Raw genomic sequence first — 19,156 nt, 5'->3', positions numbered from 1 at the left:
TTACTGAATTAAACTGGTACAGTGTTCTAGTATTGACTTATTACTGAATCAAACAGGTACAGTGTTCTAGTATTGATTTATTACTGAATCAAACAGGTACAGTGTTCTAGTATTGATTTATTACTGAATCAAACAGGTACAGTGTTCTAGTATTGATTTATTACTGAATCAAACAGGTACAGTGTTCTAGTATTGATGTATTACTGAATCAAACAGGTACAGTGTTCTAGTATTGATTTATTACTGAATCATACAGGTACAGTGTTCTAGTATTGATTTATTACTGAATCAAACATGTATAGTGTTCTAGTATTGATTTATTATTGAATCAAACAGGTTCAGTATTTTGTCTTGAGGGAATAGAAAGATAAATGAATAAATCAAGAACTGGTACTAACAATCAAAAGAGCTCTGTTATGCTATTGACATATGGAAGGAAATAATAGAGTGAGAATTTGAATGTGTTTTTAAGTTTAAAACAACTACCTCCACTGGCTAGATACAACACAATGTGTTATTGTTGTATATTTCAGAAGCACCGAAACCTCAGAGACAGCCACGAGAGAGAAGAAATAGATCACAAGGTAGAAAGATCTTCTGGTTATAAAAATATCAAACACCTATATATAAATATAGAGAGAACGCATAGTTTGTCTCTTTTTATTGGAGTTGAGCTAAGTCCATTTTTGGGTCTCTAGTTGAGATACGAAAAGTTACGCCAAATTTACTCCATCATATTGAAAATTTTGGAATCAAGAGATTAGCTAATATATCAGAATGTCTTTAGTTGTTTTCCCCCTGGCTAATAAGTTGCCCTTTTTTTTTTATTTTTCATGGTCCTGTTTCTGCTGAATTGTTATAATTTCCTGCCATTTTCAAATTTTGAATGAAAATTTTTGGCATCTGGAAGGTAAGGAGATGAAAATGAATTTTTCGAATTTTCTGAGAAGAAAAACATTGCCCCAGTTTCCGTTCCGAAAAATCAAATTATTCTCCCCCTCAATAACAATACCATCAAAATCAAAACTGGGACACCCCCTCAAAAATCAATCGACTCCTTGTCTCAATATCTTTCAAAAATGTCGACTCAAAATGACAAAAATCTGGAGATAAAAACAGATTCGAAACAATCTGGAAAGTTAGATTTGAAAAATGTACAGACCATTCCAGTCAATCAAACCTCTGGCTCCTCCCTTTCTGACTTAGCCAATCAGCATCAAAATTCAGGGCTTTCTCTATCTCAGTTGGCCAATCAACATAAAGCTGGCAGGTCATTAGCAGAACTGGCCAATAAAAATACTTCTAATCAAAGTGAGCCGTCTGGGTTGTCATTGGCTGATCTGGCAACACAACATCACAACAAGACAGATTTAAGTTCAACCAATCAAAGTATACCAGCTGGAATATCTCTAGCAGATCTAGCCAATCAACACCAACTTCACAAAAAAGAAAATACATCCAATCAAAGGCAAACTCTTGGATCTTCCTTGGCAGACTTGGCTGTAGAACATAACTCTACACCAATCACCAGCTCTAGCAGCTTTCCATCATCCAATCAGAATAGTTTATCAGGATTCTCATTAGCAGAACTAGCCAATCAACATCAATCAAATCTAGCGTCATCCAATAGAAATGGCAGCAAGAATATGACATTATCAGATTTAGCCAATCAGCATCAAAGGACAGCAGAAGTAACCAATGAAAATAAAGGAAATTCTTCAGGATTTTCATTGGTAGAATTGGCAGCAAATCATGAATCAAGAGTTCAGGGTAGCAGCAGTTTAAAAGACATTCCAAATATGGGATCTAGCCAATCAAATATGACGATGGGCAAACCAGACATTAATTTATGTAAATTGAACAAATCAAATTCATCAGTCAACACACCAAAAATGGTTACTGGTTTTTCATTGGCTGAATTAACCCAGCAGAATATTGGGTGTGGTGAAAATTCTGTGCCTGAGATATCACTGACCTCACTCGCCATCAAAAAACCTTCAAAATCAAAAAAAGAGACATCAAGTGCTAAAAAACTGAAAATTGTTGACAGACAACCGTCGGAAACATACTTTAAAGAAACAGTCTATAACGAGTCAGAGCTATTTATAGAACAAAGTCCTTCATTTTCATTGGATCATACATTAATAAAATTGTCGTCAGGTTTGGGTAAAGTTTTAAGTATGAAATACAGGGTTCGATCTCAAGATAAATCACCATATTGGAAAATATTTCAATACTCAAAACAAGTGAAGTCAACTGTTGCTATGCGAGATATAAAACTTCACGTTATCAAGCGTTTTAATTTCAACACACCCTCACCTGACGATATCGTTAAACAGAGACAGAAGGCTGCATTTACCTGAAATATCAAATATCATATTCAATTGAATTAGTGTCCTAATTCTGACCAGCATTATTCATAGAGTTAAAGTTAATGAGTAATATTTAATCTTTTTTAACTTATAAAGTTACATTAAATATATTAAATTAAATTAAATATTATAGTATTATTGAAGTATTCTCATTGTTTAAAACATCTTATCTCTATAGAGTGGCAGCTATCACTATTTTCTATATTTTATATTAAAACTTCATGTCATTTATCAGTATTTTAAAGGTGCACCAGAATATAAACAACAATATGTATAACTTGGTTAGTCTGCTCAACTAGCCTTATATAAATTTTCTTTCATCTGTTTATCACAATATATTATTATTATTCATACCTAATATTATTTGATCTCAATGACAGCTATCACAAATATTAATTTATATTATTTTTACTTCTTCACATTTTCTATCTAAAAATAAAAGAGGAAAGAAAACATAAAAAACTGACTGTGTACAAATAAACTACCTTGCTTAGCCTCAGTCTCATTTTAGTTCTCTTACTATCTGGACTGTAATCGTTACAAAATTTGTATCATTAATATTATTCTGTAAATTATAAATTGTTGTATATTTTGTTATCATTGATAAATTAAATTTTGTGGATAAAAATCTGGTTTTTAAATGATATAAAAGTGAAAAATTCCAAATAATAAGTTATTGTATATATTTCTATAATACACTGGTATATCACTGTAGCTTCAGACCACCCTATTATCTCATATCAACAGTTTAGACTTTTCCCTACAATATTTAATCTAAGTAAGTCAGAACAAGATATATCTGAGGGAAGAAATTAGCTAAATAAAGAATATAGTTAGTTTTGGAGGTTATGACTTTCATCAGTGATAACTGAACATTAGCAAGTAATATTCTTAATTTCAACTGAAGTCTAGTTGTCTATTCCTGTGTATTGTAGAGGAAGCAGATTTGATTCTAGAAAATTAGAAGGAAGCTGATATTTAGCTCTATAATTTTTAATAATATATATTCAGACAACTATATCAATTTAAAAACTCTTTAATCTTTTATTTTTCTGTTTCAAGAGGTTGGTATTTCAGACAAAGGTCAAGGTCAAGCAAGTAGTGGTATTAATCCTCCGGCCGTTACGTTAAAAAAACCTCCGTCAAGTTCCCACCTTAACGAAGAAAATACAAAACAATTTAAACAAATGACTGTAGTATCGAATAAAGAGGCGAGGAGAGGATTTAGTCCATCTGGTAATAATAGAAAAATAGTTCCCTCAAATACTAGTGTAGTAACTTCTGGAAGTGGTGAATCGGTCAATGGAGGACCAAGTGAATCGAATTTCGTGGAATCAGTGCCATCTAATTCTAGTCTGAATCTAACACCCAAACGACAACCGTCGGATTTCAGACCCCCGCTACCAAAATCAGGGTCAAAGTAAGTATTCAGGTTTTTGGTAAGGTTTGGTTTTCTGTTTAACTTTTTGACCATGGCATCAGAATCTTTCACGGGCGTTCAAACCAATGGCACTCAATTTCCTAGCAGACAACAATTTAACTATTTTCCAATCCAGTTATCTCACTATAACAATCTATTGTTAGAGGGCAGTATTGATGTTTGAAGGAGATATACATATTGTCAGGAGATTTGAAATATAGACTATGTTGAAGGTTAGGGTTAGGGTTGGTGTTAAACCTGTTACTGTTGGAGGCCTGAAACTTTCTCTTTGTGATAGACACTTTGAACTAAGTCTGTCATCCTGATTGTATATTACAGAAGTAAACCTAAGTTTGATATACAGACCGAATATAAAAAACGGAAAGGAGAAAAAGAATTATTAAATTTAGTTGTTATTGGTGAGTTGGACTTGATAAAGATATTTTTTATGGTATATCAGTAAACATTACAATGGTTTGTTTAAAATAACCAGCAAAATACACCCAAAATACTTCCAAAAGTCATCATTGCCTGAAAATTTGTGACTCAAATATCAAAGTTGGTAGGGCAATCTCAAGTCAGGATAACAGGCAATTAGTTCTTGTTTATAATATTAATACTAATAACTAATTAATAACTTTCACTCAACCTAACTAACTATAATTTTAGGTCATGTGGATGCTGGTAAAAGTACATTAATGGGTCATCTTTTATTTCAACTGGGTTCGGTGAATAAACGAACCATGCATAAATACGAACAGGAATCAAAGAAAATTGGTAAAAGTTCGTTTGTTTATGCCTGGGTTTTAGATGAAACAGAGGAAGAAAGGTAGGGAGTTAGTTTAAGATTTTTCAGTTTAGTGTTAAAAGGGAAGGCCATGACATCTGTCCTAGTCCCATTTCTATTTCAACATATCTAGAGGAGTGTCTGAAAGTTTATATCAACTCAACATCATCTCTACATTCTCCACATCCTTTTTTATTATTTTCAGAACTAGATGATTATAAGGAACTGAACACCCCTCCCTATCCTCCTTGTTTTTATATTTGATTATTTTATCTCTACAGATCTAGAGGAGTGACTATGGATGTAGCTCAGACTCGATTTGAAACACCTAAAAAACTTGTGACGTTACTCGATGCTCCGGGACATAAAGATTTTATACCTAATATGATAACAGGTACGTATTAATATTTCTTACTGTTAACTTTCCATCTCTACTGATAGCATCAATTTTTTACTGTTAACTTTCCATTTCTACTGATAGCATCAATTTCTTACTGTTAACTTTCCATCTCTACTGATAGCATCAATTTCTTACTGTTAACTTTCCATCTCTACTGATAGCATCAATTTCTTACTGTTAACTTTCCATTTCTACTGATAGCATCAATTTCTTACTGTTAACTTTCCATCTCTACTGATAGCATCAATTTCTTACTGTTAACTTTCCATTTCTACTGATAGCATCAATTTCTTACTGTTAACTTTCCATCTCTACTGATAGCATCAATTTCTTACTGTTAACTTTCCATCTCTACTGATAGCATCAATTTCTTACTGTTAACTTTCCATCTCTACTGATAGCATCAATTTCTTACTGTTAACTTTCCATTTCTACTGATAGCATCAATTTCTTACTGTTAACTTTCCATCTCTACTGATAGCATCAATTTCTTACTGTTAACTTTCCATCTCTACTGATAGCATCAATTTCTTACTGTTAATAGAATGGTGAAGAGGTTTTATTTACTTTCCATGTATCAGGGACACTGTTAGCATCAATTTGTACCATTTTGATTTTCAGTCAGACATCTCTGGTTCCTGCAATTCCATCAAAACTATGTGTAGATGACGTCAATATTGCGTAAGGCCTTATTTGATATAAGCAGATTTTACAATTGTAACGTGCATTAATACCATCGATTTTTTTATCTTACTTTGTTCTAGCAATCCTGATGTTAGTTATTATATCTGAAACTCAAATCAACAACTAGTCATGAATGTTTGTCAAGTAAAATCTTATCTGTATATAAATTAGATTATAAAAACAAGACAAGTGATATTAATATCTTACAGAAGAACTTGTTTTTATAAAGAAAAGTCAATGTATTTAGATGTCATTATATTTGTAATATAAATGTTATTATAATTATAGGTGCTGCCCAGGCCGATGTAGCTATACTAGTGATAAACGCTACACGAGGTGAATTTGAGACAGGATTTGATACTGGAGGTCAAACTAGAGAACACGCTCTATTAGCTAGATCTTTAGGTAAGATTGACATAATTAATATTGATTAATAGTTTTGAGACAGTGGAATTTGTTAAATTAACCACTGGCAGTAAAACATTAACTGATCACAACATTTTTACTGACAAATATCTGAAAGTTTGTTGTAACAAACCTGTCTCACACAGAATAATTCTGGTTTTTTATAATTTTGTTCAGACTGATATATTAATTGTATATTTTAGGTGTATCTCAGATTATCGTAGCAGTTAATAAAATGGATACTGTAGAATGGAGTGAAGAGAGATATAAACATATTATAACAACGATAGGACAGTTTTTAAAACAGGCTGGTTATCGGGAGAGAGATGTATCGTTTATACCTTGTAGTGGACTAGTGGGGGTTAATTTAACAGATTCTATCAAAGATCCTGCTTTATCAGTCTGGTATACTGGTCCAACTTTAATCAAACAGATAGGTAAGATAAGGTATTACAGGTGAAACACCAAGTTGACTCCAGGAAACACTGGCATAGGCATCAGAATTGTTCTTACCTTGAGGAGGATTTGAAACCACGGCACCTAATCACCTAGCAGATGACAATCTAACTCGCTACCGACTGAGCTATTACACTGTCCTAACAGACAACAATCTAACTCTCTACCGACTGAGCTATTCCACTGTCCTAGCAGACAACAATCTAACTCACTACTGACTGAGCTATTCCACTGTCCTAGCAGACAACAATCTAACTCGCTACCGACTGAGCTATTCCACTGTCCTAGCAGACAACAATCTAACTCGCTACCGACTGAGCTATTCCACTGTCCTAGCAGACAACAATCTAACTCACTACTGACTGAGCTATTACACTGTCCTAGCAGACAACAATCTAACTCGCTACCGACTGAGTTATTCCACTGTCCTAGCAGACAACAATCCAACTCTCTACTGACTGAGTTATTCCACTGTCCTAGGAGATGAGAATCCAACTCGCTACTGACTGAGTTATTCCACTGTCCTAGGAGATGAGAATCCAACTCGCTACTGACTGAGTTATTCCACTGTCCTAGGACTGAGCTTATCCACTGTCCTAGGAGATAAGAATCCAACTCGCTACCGACTGAGTTATTCCACTGTCCTAGGAGATGAGAATCCAACTCGCTACTGACTGAGTTATTCCACTGTCCTAGCAGACAACAATCCAACTCTCTACTGACTGAGCTATTCCACTGTCCTAGCAGACAACAATCTAACTCGCTACCGACTGAGCTATTCCACTGTCCTAGCAGACAACAATCTAACTCGCTACCGACTGAGCTATTCCACTGTCCTAGCAGTCAACAATCTAACTCACTACCGACTGAGCTATTCCACTGTCCTAGCAGACAACAATCTAACTCACTACCGACTGAGCTATTCCACTGTCCTAGGAGATGAGAATCCAACTCGCTACTGACTGAGTTATTCCACTGTCCTAGCAGATGACAATCTAACTCGCTACCGACTGAGTTATTCCACTGTCCTAGGACTGAGCTAATCCACTGCCTTTAAAAGACAGCGTTAGAGAGAAGTATTGATGTTTATGAAACTATCAACAGTATTGAATATTCACTGTTTAAAATAGTTTTCAGAATTTATCAAGAAACCAAAACTTGGTGAAAAAAAAAAGTTTTATATTTGGAATAATGATCTTGTTATTTTTCAGATGAGTTTAAATGTTTAGACAGACCAATAGATAAACCATTTAGACTGAATGTTGGTGATATATTTAAAAGTTTAATGGGAGGGTTTACTATATCAGGTCGTATTGGTGCTGGGTGTGTTCAGGCTGGAGATAAAGTTTTAGTTTTACCTCATGGTAGTATGGCTAGTGTTAAATGTTAGTATTATTTCTGTTTGTTGATAATATTGAAGACTATTGTCCTTTCTTTATCATCAAATTGTCTACTAGTTGGTCGTTGATAAAACATGTCAATAAAATCATCGTTACAGGGACATTTTAACAAGGTGGATAATTCTTCTGAAGAGTTACTTGTACTGGATCAGTGGAATAGTAAAATATCATGAGAATTCTTTCTGTTTTACTCTTATTGTATCACAAACTCTTCAACAGTATAGTGTTATTGATTAATTATTCACAGATAGAGAATTGTATTAGATGAATATCCTGACTTATATATTATATATTACAGCTGTATTGATAGATGAATATTCTGACTTATATATTTTATATTTCAGCTGTATTGATAGATGAATATTCTGACTTATATATTATATATTACAGCTGTATTGATAGATGAATATTCTGACTTATATATTATATATTACAGCTGTATTGATAGATGAATATCCTGACTTATATATTATATATTACAGCTGTATTGATAGATGAATATTCTGACTTATATATTTTATATTACAGCTGTATTGATAGATGAATATTCTGACTTATATATTATATATTACAGCTGTATTGATAGATGAATATTCTGACTTGTATATTATATATTACATATATATTATATATTACAGCTGTATTGATAGATGAATATCCTGACTTATATATTATATATTACAGCTGTATTGATAGATGAATATTCTGACTTATATATTATATATTACAGCTGTATTGATAGATGAATATTCTGACTTATATATTTTATATTTCAGCTGTATTGATAGATGAATATCCTGACTTATATATTATATATTACAGCTGTATTGATAGATGAATATCCTGACATATATATTATATATTACAGCTGTATTGATAGATGAATATCCTGACATATATATTATATATTTCAGCTGTATTGATAGATGAATATCCTGACATATATATTATATATTTCAGCTGTATTGATAGATGAATATTCTGACTTATATATTATATATTTCAGCTGTATTGATAGATGAATATTCTGACTTATATATTATATATTACAGCTGTATTGATAGATGAATATTCTGACTTATATATTATATATTACAGCTGTATTGATAGATGAATATTCTGACTTATATATAATATATTACAGCTGTATTGATAGATGAATATTCTGACTTATATATTATATATTTCAGCTGTATTGATAGATGAATATTCTGACTTATATATTTTATATTACAGCTGTATTGATAGATGAATATTCTGACATATATATTATATATTTCAGCTGTATTGATATATGAATATTCTGACTTATATATTTTATATTTCAGCTGTATTGATAGATGAATTCAGCTGTATTGATAGATGAATATCCTGACTTATATATTATATATTACAGCTGTATTGATAGATGAATATTCTGACTTATATATTATATATTACAGCTGTATTGATAGATGAATATTCTGACTTATATATTATATATTTCAGCTGTATTGATAGATGAATATTCAACTAATGTGGGGTTTGCTGGAGATAACGTCACTCTGTCTATAGTTGGTGTTGAAATGGCTCACATTAATATTGGTACGCACTTTTTCAAATTACCTTTCTTAGCATTAATCATTCTCTTGTGAGGTACTTCATTGTTCCAACAGGAGAAAAAAATTATCTTTTTATCAGCCTAGAATAATAGAGAACAGTAAAATATCAGAGTTATACTGAATAATAAACTTCATGTGGCTGTATAATATTATATATATATGTTTATTTTTAAATGACAATATTATGATATTATGATATATTATGTTAGTATAGACATTAGAGAAAACCAGTGTTAAATGGAAACAAAAAAAAAAGCAGATTAACCACAGAACTTGTAACTACCAATGTCTATTTATTTTACCCTTATTAATTATTTTTATGCTAAAATTTCTCCGGCCCAAAACTAAATATTTATGTTGATAATTTCCAGAAGTTATTTTTATTTTACTATAACAGGAAGTATGTTATGTGATCCTCTCTCTCCGTCGAAGTGTGCCATGAAAATTCTGGCTAAGATTGTGATATTTAATTTAGAAGTTCCAATAACTCGTGGTTTCCCAGTAAGTTGTTGTTTTATTCCAATATAGTGTTTTTTGTTGCAATCCAGACTAATTTTATCATAGAATAATATATTTGAGACTAAATCATATTGATTATAGAAACAACAGATTGTATGTAGCCTGAAGATTGTTAAATATGGTCTGAGAAACGAATAATAAATTTTATTTGGTCTTCTATTATAGAAATGACATAGTGCATCAAAGATGAAGTCTGAAAATTTGTAATATTATTTTACAGGTTGTGTTTCATTATTTATCTGTTAACGAACCTGCTGTAATTAAACGATTAGTCAGTCAATTAAACAAATCAACTGGTGACATCGTTAAAAATAAACCCAAGTAAGAAATTCTTTCTGTGTATATTTTCATTATAAATTGGACCACATTAATCAGATGATCAGAATACACTATTTGATTTTATTTGATATATCTAAATTAAAATCTATTGAGGTAAAAATATCATTAAGTTGGACGTGATGGTGGATTATTGAACTATTCACTAGTTTATAACTAATATTATATGTCTAGATGCCTGGTGAAAAATACAAGTGCTGTAGTAGAGATAGAGTTTGATAGACCAACATGTTTAGAGTTATATAAAGATTTTAAAGATCTAGGAAGGTTCATGTTACGTAATAATGGTCACACGATAGCAGCCGGTCTGGTAGAGGAGGTAAGTAATATACTATAACTAATCTGGGTAGGAAAGTTTGTCTTCCCCTGATAGTGATGCATTCCAGAGAGACTGATATAGATAATAAAACATCCAGTCATTAGAATGGAACAATAGACAGAGTCCCAAACAGTTTGAAGATCCCTCTACAGGAAATCTGATCAATATTAAATCTAATTTTATTATCCAATGAAATTACTGTATTTATTTCAAGTTACAAGTTTCTGTGTAATACTGTCCTCTCTATAGATTCATTATATCTACTAGTGGGTTAGCATAAATTATGGTAAATAATATTGGGTTTTACTACAGAATTTAACCGAAATGGTCCTGAAGAATTTGTTATTTTAAACTTTTTTTTTCAGATTCTGCAATCAAAAGTAAAAATGGATGAATGAAGACTCATATTTAAAACATTTTAATGAAATATCTCCCTACTAGTTCTTGTTAATTTCTGTGAAATTAGGTGGTGCAGGGTTTGAATCCTTAAAAAAACTCTTGGCCAGTGCTTTCAGTGTTTTTTTCTGGTTATTACAAGAGGATGTGCTTCCATTGTCAATCAACTAATAATGATAGAAGAATCAATCACATGAAGTAAATAAAATTGGACATTATGTTATTATTTTAAACTTCTGTCTATGTTAGTAATGATTAATACAATCTTCTATATAATTTATTGTTAATTGTAAAATTATGTTAAACTATTTACTATCCTATTAACTTTCAAGTTTAAGGTTTTTTTTTCTTGATTTTGTGAACAGAAATACTTTAAAACTATTTCTGAAGGTTATGGTGAACTTTATGTGTAAAAATGATGGATAGAAAAACCCAGGGGGTGATAACCTAATCAATTTAACTTGTTTCTTGAAGTAATCTGGTTATAACACCATTATTTGATTATGACAAGAGAACCATCGTCAAAACATGGCAGTTTTAAATACAGTACTAATTATTAGATAAAATATTGATATAGTTGTGGATTTCTGATCTTATACCATTGTAATATAGGTTAACCTCTTGAAGCCTCTAATCTTTTCTCCTTCAAAACATAGTGTAGAAAACTCCATTCATTTCATTTCCTTTCTTCTCCTTCAAAACATTCTCTCCTAGAAGTGGGTTGACTGTAAATTGATTTTATATGAAAATTTTATTATTTAATTCTCTTCAAAACCACCAGAAGAATTAGAATTTCCTTACCAGATAGTCAAGACCTGTCATAGTTTCATACTCTTTAAATGAATCAATTGATAATGAAATTTGTTTTGTTTGTGATTATTGTACTTATTGACTTTGTTTTTATTTGTTTTGTTCAGGAAATAATTAACCCTTTCAACCTGATCAACGTCATCCGCTGTAAGTTAGATTACTTGGAGTTCAGGGTATATGACGTTTTATTTCATTTACACTCAGTGTTTAAAAGGTTAACAGAATATGAGAGGATTAAGAGTGTTATGTAGATACAAACTAGTAAAATTGTCAAGGATGTGGGCATGAGTTAGGGCCAGTGGCTCAACTAAAAGAGTGTATTTCTATTGTAGATTTGGTTCAACCAGTCTCTATTGTAGATGAGTCATTGGCTAGGGTCTTCATGTATATTATGATTATAGTCTGATATTGAATATGCATTTTTGCTAAATTTTATGGGTGTTTATCATTCGGAGAAACGAAAACCTTCCTTTATTGATACTTAGACACATCTCAAGTTCCAAACACAATCAGTCCAGGTTACTTTTAGGTAGAATAAATAGTAATTGATACTATTCAAACAAAACTTACATTGTGTTGATTACTATACCTATACTATAAGAAGTCTGTTTACATTTTGTATTGTCTGAGGATGTACACAAATATCTTTTCTCTACTTTTGTTTTCTATGAAGAAGAATTATACCGGCTCTGATATACTTGATGATATTGAATAAACCCTGCTTGTAATAAATTGTACTATATCTATTCTTCTCATTTTAGACGGGTAGTTTAACATCCTCTATTTCAAAGCATCTTATGAGCTAGGAAAGAAAGGCAATACCTTGCAGTGTGCAATAAAGGGAATCATTTCCAAAAGTCAGTCGTAGGAAAGCAGTCTGGCAAAAATATCTTTGTTTTGTCACCTTGTAACATCTGGCCTTTCTGTCCAATCCAATTTAAAATAATCAAAAAACAAGATATACAGCCTGAGACTTATATTAACATTATTTATTATGACTTGAGTGACTTCCCCTGGACCATTTTATTTACATTATCAACAACATGATCATATATATCAACAACATGATCAATATATATATCAACAACATTATCATTATATATATATCAACAACATTATCAATATATATCAACAACATTATCAATTTATATATCAACAACATTATCAATTTATATATCAACAACATTATCAATTTATATATCAACAACATTATCAATTTATATATCAACAACATTATCAATATATATCAACAACATTATCAATTTATATATCAACATTATCAATTTATATATCAACAACATTATCAATTTATATATCAACAACATTATGAATTTATATATCAACAACATTATCAATATATATCAACAACATTATCAATTTATATATCAACAACATTATCAATATATATCAACAACATTATCAATTTATATATCAACAACATTATCAATTTATATATCAACAACATTATCAATTTATATATCAACAACATTATCAATTTATATATCAACAACATTATCAATTTATATATCAACAACATTATCAATATATATATCAACAACATTATCAAGTTGCATGATCAATTTATATATCAACAACATGATCATATATATCAACAACATGATCAATATATATATCAACAACATTATCAATATAAATATATATCAACAACATTATCAATATATATCAACAACATTATCAATTTATATATCAACAACATTATCAATATATATCAACAACATTATCAATTTATATATCAACAACATTATCAATTTATATATCAAGTTGCATGATCAATTTCTATATCAACAACATTATCAATTTATATATCAACAACATTATCAATTTATATATCAACATGATCAATTTATATATCAACAACATGATCAATTTATATATCAACAACATTATCAATTTGTATCAACAACAATTTATTTTCACAATGTCAAGGGCGAATTAGGCTTTGAAATCCTCGGACATCACTTAGATCAATTTTGTCTACCATAATTTGTAATTTTAAATGAAGTTTGGATCTAAAGGACGTGTGTTTAATATGTGACATATTACTATGAGAGCCAACAATATTCCTTGTGTTATTTAAAAATTCCTTGTTATTATAAAGATGGAACCAACCCTTGACAATGTGATGATGTTTTCAGATAGAAATATATATTTTATTTACAACTAATTAATCATTTCTAGTAAATAACCAGACAATGGACACAAGACCAAGAAATACATACAGAAACTGTCAACAATTCTCACATGATACACCGTTTTCCTCTATCACCTATTTGTGTACGTAAAATGACCATGAAAGATGACCATAGACATGAATAGTCTGGGTGTCTGAGACTAACTGCTAATATATTTCTTTATACACTTATCAATATTTTAATGAATTTTTAAAGGTCCTTCTTATGAAGTGTTAATGCTTTAAATGTTTACAAATTGATAAGATAAACTGTTATAATTTAGACATGATTAATAGGAGAGATATTTAAATATAGTTTGTACTAAACAGAAACTTTCATATCTTACAGGTTTCAATCAGAAAATAACCATATATAAACTTTATACAACAACCCTTAACATTTACAAAACAACTTGAATTGTGCCATTTTGAGCAAAATGCTAACAATGAAAGAGGAATTCCTGCCACCTGATAATGATTCTACTTAATGTACAATTGTACAGTATGATTCATACTGCCATCAAAATATCTTTTTAAAGCTATGATAAGGCTTGTTAAAATTTCATGCTTGTCCTAAATCATTTTGGTTTGAAGCGAATTTGGCTTGAAAGAAAAATAATCTGCATGAATTAGTACCATGTTTATTCCTGAATTTGAGGAAGTCGTATTTATAAACAGAATAATCAATGATCATTTAATTAATTATTTTCTGGTTTAATTCTCCCGAAATAAAAATGAATATTTTTATCAATAAAGAATACTTTCAATGGATAAATCAAATGATTTGTTTATCCGTGATTCAATCATTGGAAATCAAAACTGTGAAGAATGATAAACCTGATTGATAATAATTTTCATGATGAAACTGAATAATTTTCATGATGAAACTGAATAATTTTCATGATGAAACTGAATATTTTTCATGATGAAACTGAATAATTTTCACGATGAAACTGAATAATTTTCACGATGAAACTGAATAATTTTCATGATGAAACTGAATAATTTAAACTGAATAATTTTCATAATGAAACTGAATAATTTTCACGATGAAACTGAATAATTTTCACGATGAAACTGAACAATTTTCATGATGAAACTGAACAATTTTCACGATGAAACTGAATAATTTTCATGATGAAACTGAATAATTTTCATAATGAAACTGAATAATTTTCATAATGAAACTGAATAATTTTCACGATGAAACTGAATAATTTTCATGATAAAACTGAATAATTTTCACGATGAAACTGAATAATTTTCATGATGAAACTGAATAATTTTCATGATAAAACTGAATAATTTTCACGATGAAACTGAATAATTCTCATGATGAAACTGAATAATTTCCAAGATGAGTAAATTTCAATGAATAAATGAATAATATGAGACAGATAGCAGTGAACAAAATGAAACTAATTTGAAGATAAAGACAAGCCAGGCCAATATATTTTATTTTTACAGTGAAGCTTGGTAACAATCATTCTATTCAAATATTCTGATCATTATCATAGGCTGAATCTATAACCTATACAATCAGGGTTAGTTAAAGTTTCTATTCAGTGAAAACTAATTCGTTACCATCACCAACTTACCATGATATAAAATATTATAAATATTGGTCTGGCCGTCTTTAACCTAGACAGAATAAAACTAAATCTGTATGAATATATAGATAGTTATATAGATAGATAGAACGTCACCGAGTCAATAGAAATATCATTGGGACGGAAAGATGAAGTCAGGTGTCAGACAGAGAAAAGTTGTATAGTTAGTAGGGGACAAGTATTTTGATAGAGAATAACATGGTATCCTACCATTAATAAAATAAATTGTTGTCAAAGCTGAGCTGTAATTTAGATTTACCATCGTATTCAAACTATATTTATCAATTTTTCTTGGCTTTCACTCATACACATTACTGTCTTTAATAAACAAAGTTTTTTCTGTTGTAAATATCCTATTATTTAAATCTTGAATATGTTTGATATATATATATAATTTAAACTGTTATTTCTGTCTGACAACCTAGTTAGTGGCACCCTGTGTTTAAATTTAAAATATACCATCTTTATGACAATTAAAATCAAAATAAATATCCGAATTTATCAGAGTCAAATAAGGCCAGTGATATAATATAATTAACATGAGATGGGGAGTCTTTTAAATATTTACTCCACAAGCTAATAGAAGTCTCCTTTAACTATCCTTAACACTTTTCAGAGTTGAAACCAAATATTTAGTTCTCCTACGATTCAACAAATAACAAACTTTACCAATTTAGATTGTTACATTCAATTAATGAACATTCTGCTGTGAATTAATAACCAATATACTGACGTTACTGGTAATGACTATTTTGATGAGACCCATCTGTCGTATTTCAATTCTGAAAAGTGACACAGATGGCTGAATTTGACCTCCATCACCTGGTAAAGTAAATATTTAAATACTATACCTTCTCAAAATCAGTAAATGAATACAAAAATATTTCAAGTTAAATTAATCAATGATATTTAATGCTTGATGATAATCGAGGTCTATATATACAACATATCTCAGACTAATTTTCAGATAGATATAGAACATCATATGTTTGGCTCTTGGATGATTTTTGCTGCAACTGGCGGTAGCTCAAGATGAGTGAACTGGCCACAATATCCATCTTCACCACGTCAAGTTATTACAAACTTCATCTTATACCTTGACTACAATGGCTCTACTCATGTATAACAGCAGTGATTTGATTGGATTGTACACCAGAAAGGTGGTATAAGTATGAAGTTTGTAATCTCTTGTCATTATGAACATGCTGAATATCAGACAAGAAAGTCGGAAGAGGAAGACTTCAGAGGTAATAAAATAATTTTAAAGATAAAAATAACATGGAATCCCTGTGAAATAATTAGAATCACAAGAAATTAATCCACTATCATTTCATAATTAATCAGTTAACAACAAAAAACTCAAAATATTGTTTCAAAACTATAATACAATAAACAATAAACAATTGTTAGAAATTAGAGTCAGAGTTGTGTAGCAATACAGGGTTCAATTCAATTGATAACGTATCCCAGTTTGTCAATTAATTAATGATTTAGACAAAATTAAAATTTATCACAATGATCTGTGAATCAAATCAAATTGTTCATAAAATTCTTCTACAAAATTTATAGAAGAAACAGCAAATCTTAAAGGTCTCAAAAACCTTCAGAAACTAACGTCATTGACAAGATCCATCTGAATCTATAACATTTTAAATTTCTATTCATTTTTTATGAATTGTGAATGAAAATTTAACTTGATTCGTCGAAACTAAAATCTGGTGTGATAAAATGCTAATCAAATTCTTTGATTGTAACTGAACCCTGTCACTATGTCCATAACTCACAAGACATCTGATTGGCTGATCATGTCTCCAATCAGATCAACCAATCAGAGCTCATGTTTCTGTGGTTATGTTGGTTGGCCTGTTTTTGACAACAGATGAACATTCCCCAAAATATCTTTAATTAATTAATTAATATCAAGAAATTAACAGGTAAAAATTACATAATAAAATTAAGAGTAAGATTTATTCAGAGATCTGAACCTGACCTAGTTTCAATCTAATAATATATGAAATATATATATATAGCCTATTAAACAATCAATGCTCTTTAACAAATATTCTCTAATTCAATGAGGATCATATCTGTTTTCTCTTCCATATTTCACATTTCTATAGAAAAATAATTTATTTTATTATTTAAGAAAATATGGAAGAGAAAATAAAATAAAATAATATGTTTATAATTATTCAAATAATGTTTAGTCAATCCACTCCATCTAGTTACATTGTTCTGTATATTTCTCACAGAGCTCAGAGACTAGGACAGAAACTCGCTAACACTGGCCTTGGATAGCTTTTAAGATGTTGAGCCTACCATCACTAGTTCTAAAGGATATATATATAATATAACTTCTACCCACTGAGTGACCTCTGTTTGCCCAGCTCTGTACCTCTCAATCTAGGTCAAACAATGTTACTTTCCAATCTTTTGTTTTCTGATATTTAATTCTACATTCAGATAGCATACCACTCTATTCAGCTCTACCCTGCCATGAACCACTCCACTCAGCTCTACCCTGCCCTGAACCACTCAGCTCTACCCTGCCCTGAACCACTCTACTCATCTGTACCCTGTCCTGAACCACTCTTCTCAGCTCTACCCTGCCCTGAACCACTCTACTCAGCTCTACCCTGCCCTGAACCACTACAATGTTATAGAAGGAGCTTCATATGACTTGTGTTGTCTCTCTCTCAATCTAACAGAGATTTCTCATTCTTTTATTAATTTAGTTTCACATCCTCTCATTGATAAACCTGTTATTCTATAAACAATAGTTAGTATTAATAACTAGATTCTGTGAAAAAATACAGTGATTTTTTATATATTTTCAAATCTCAAATCATACATTACGCAATATTCTGAAATATCCAATTAACATTAGCTTTCATATCCTTTACTGGACGACATCTGTTAATTAAGAGATAAGATAAAGGGTATATAGGAGTGAATTAATCATTGATTGGTATTTATATATTTATTGAAGATACAATAACTAATAATAATAATATAATTAGTATTTTATCCTGATATTTGTATATCACCTAGACTTATTACAAAATACTTTCACTAGACCAATAAAACTTATGATACAGATTCTTAATTATCACCCAGCCTTATTACATAATACCCTTTCTTCAATAAACTAATATCAAATATCAACTGTAAGTTATGGTGATAGAATTCATGATTGATTCAATGACAAGAATAATGGAATAGTTTATATCTATTTGCATAAAATATAAAAATACTTCTAATTTTCTCTTCGAGCTTTTTTCTTCTTAGTTTTAGGAGCATCTTGCCAAGTGGCTGAAAGTAGAGAGACATAAAACAATATCAGTAAGGGTTGAAAAGGAGTTTTCTATTTTTCAGGAATGAAATTTTTTAGCTAAGTCAGTCAGTAATATTGTTTACAGTTCACTGTTAAAATTTAAGCTCCAAATCCAG

At 30.3% G+C, this 19,156-nt stretch overlaps 2 protein-coding genes across 2 annotated transcripts in view; one reads left to right on the top strand and one right to left on the bottom strand.

Annotated features, from left to right (window-relative positions):
• Positions 1–4,451: 4,451 nt before the first annotated feature.
• Positions 4,452–10,717, top strand: LOTGIDRAFT_142523 (hypothetical protein; the record flags this gene model as incomplete). Its single annotated transcript, XM_009052401.1, has 9 exons — positions 4,452–4,621; positions 4,861–4,973; positions 5,952–6,068; positions 6,272–6,505; positions 7,736–7,909; positions 9,413–9,508; positions 9,923–10,026; positions 10,265–10,365; positions 10,555–10,717. Coding segments are annotated over 9 exons (1,272 nt in total), but the record flags the coding sequence as incomplete, so codon positions are not given.
• A 7,796-nt stretch (positions 10,718–18,513) lies between these two features.
• The window catches only part of LOTGIDRAFT_238974 (hypothetical protein), a 6,306-nt gene continuing 5,663 nt past the window's right edge, over positions 18,514–19,156 (bottom strand). Inside the window, exon 8 of the mRNA XM_009052400.1 lies at positions 18,514–19,018. Within this exon, the coding sequence (XP_009050648.1) occupies positions 18,963–19,018 (56 nt within the window). The 3' untranslated portion in view covers positions 18,514–18,962. The remainder of the gene's footprint in view (positions 19,019–19,156) is intronic.

The sequence above is a fragment of the Lottia gigantea genome, assembly GCF_000327385.1.
Source record: "Lottia gigantea unplaced genomic scaffold LOTGIsca_181, whole genome shotgun sequence".
Lineage (NCBI taxonomy): Eukaryota > Metazoa > Mollusca > Gastropoda > Lottiidae > Lottia > Lottia gigantea.
Note: the sequence above shows the minus strand (reverse complement) of the source record. Positions and strands in the feature narration are given on the sequence as shown.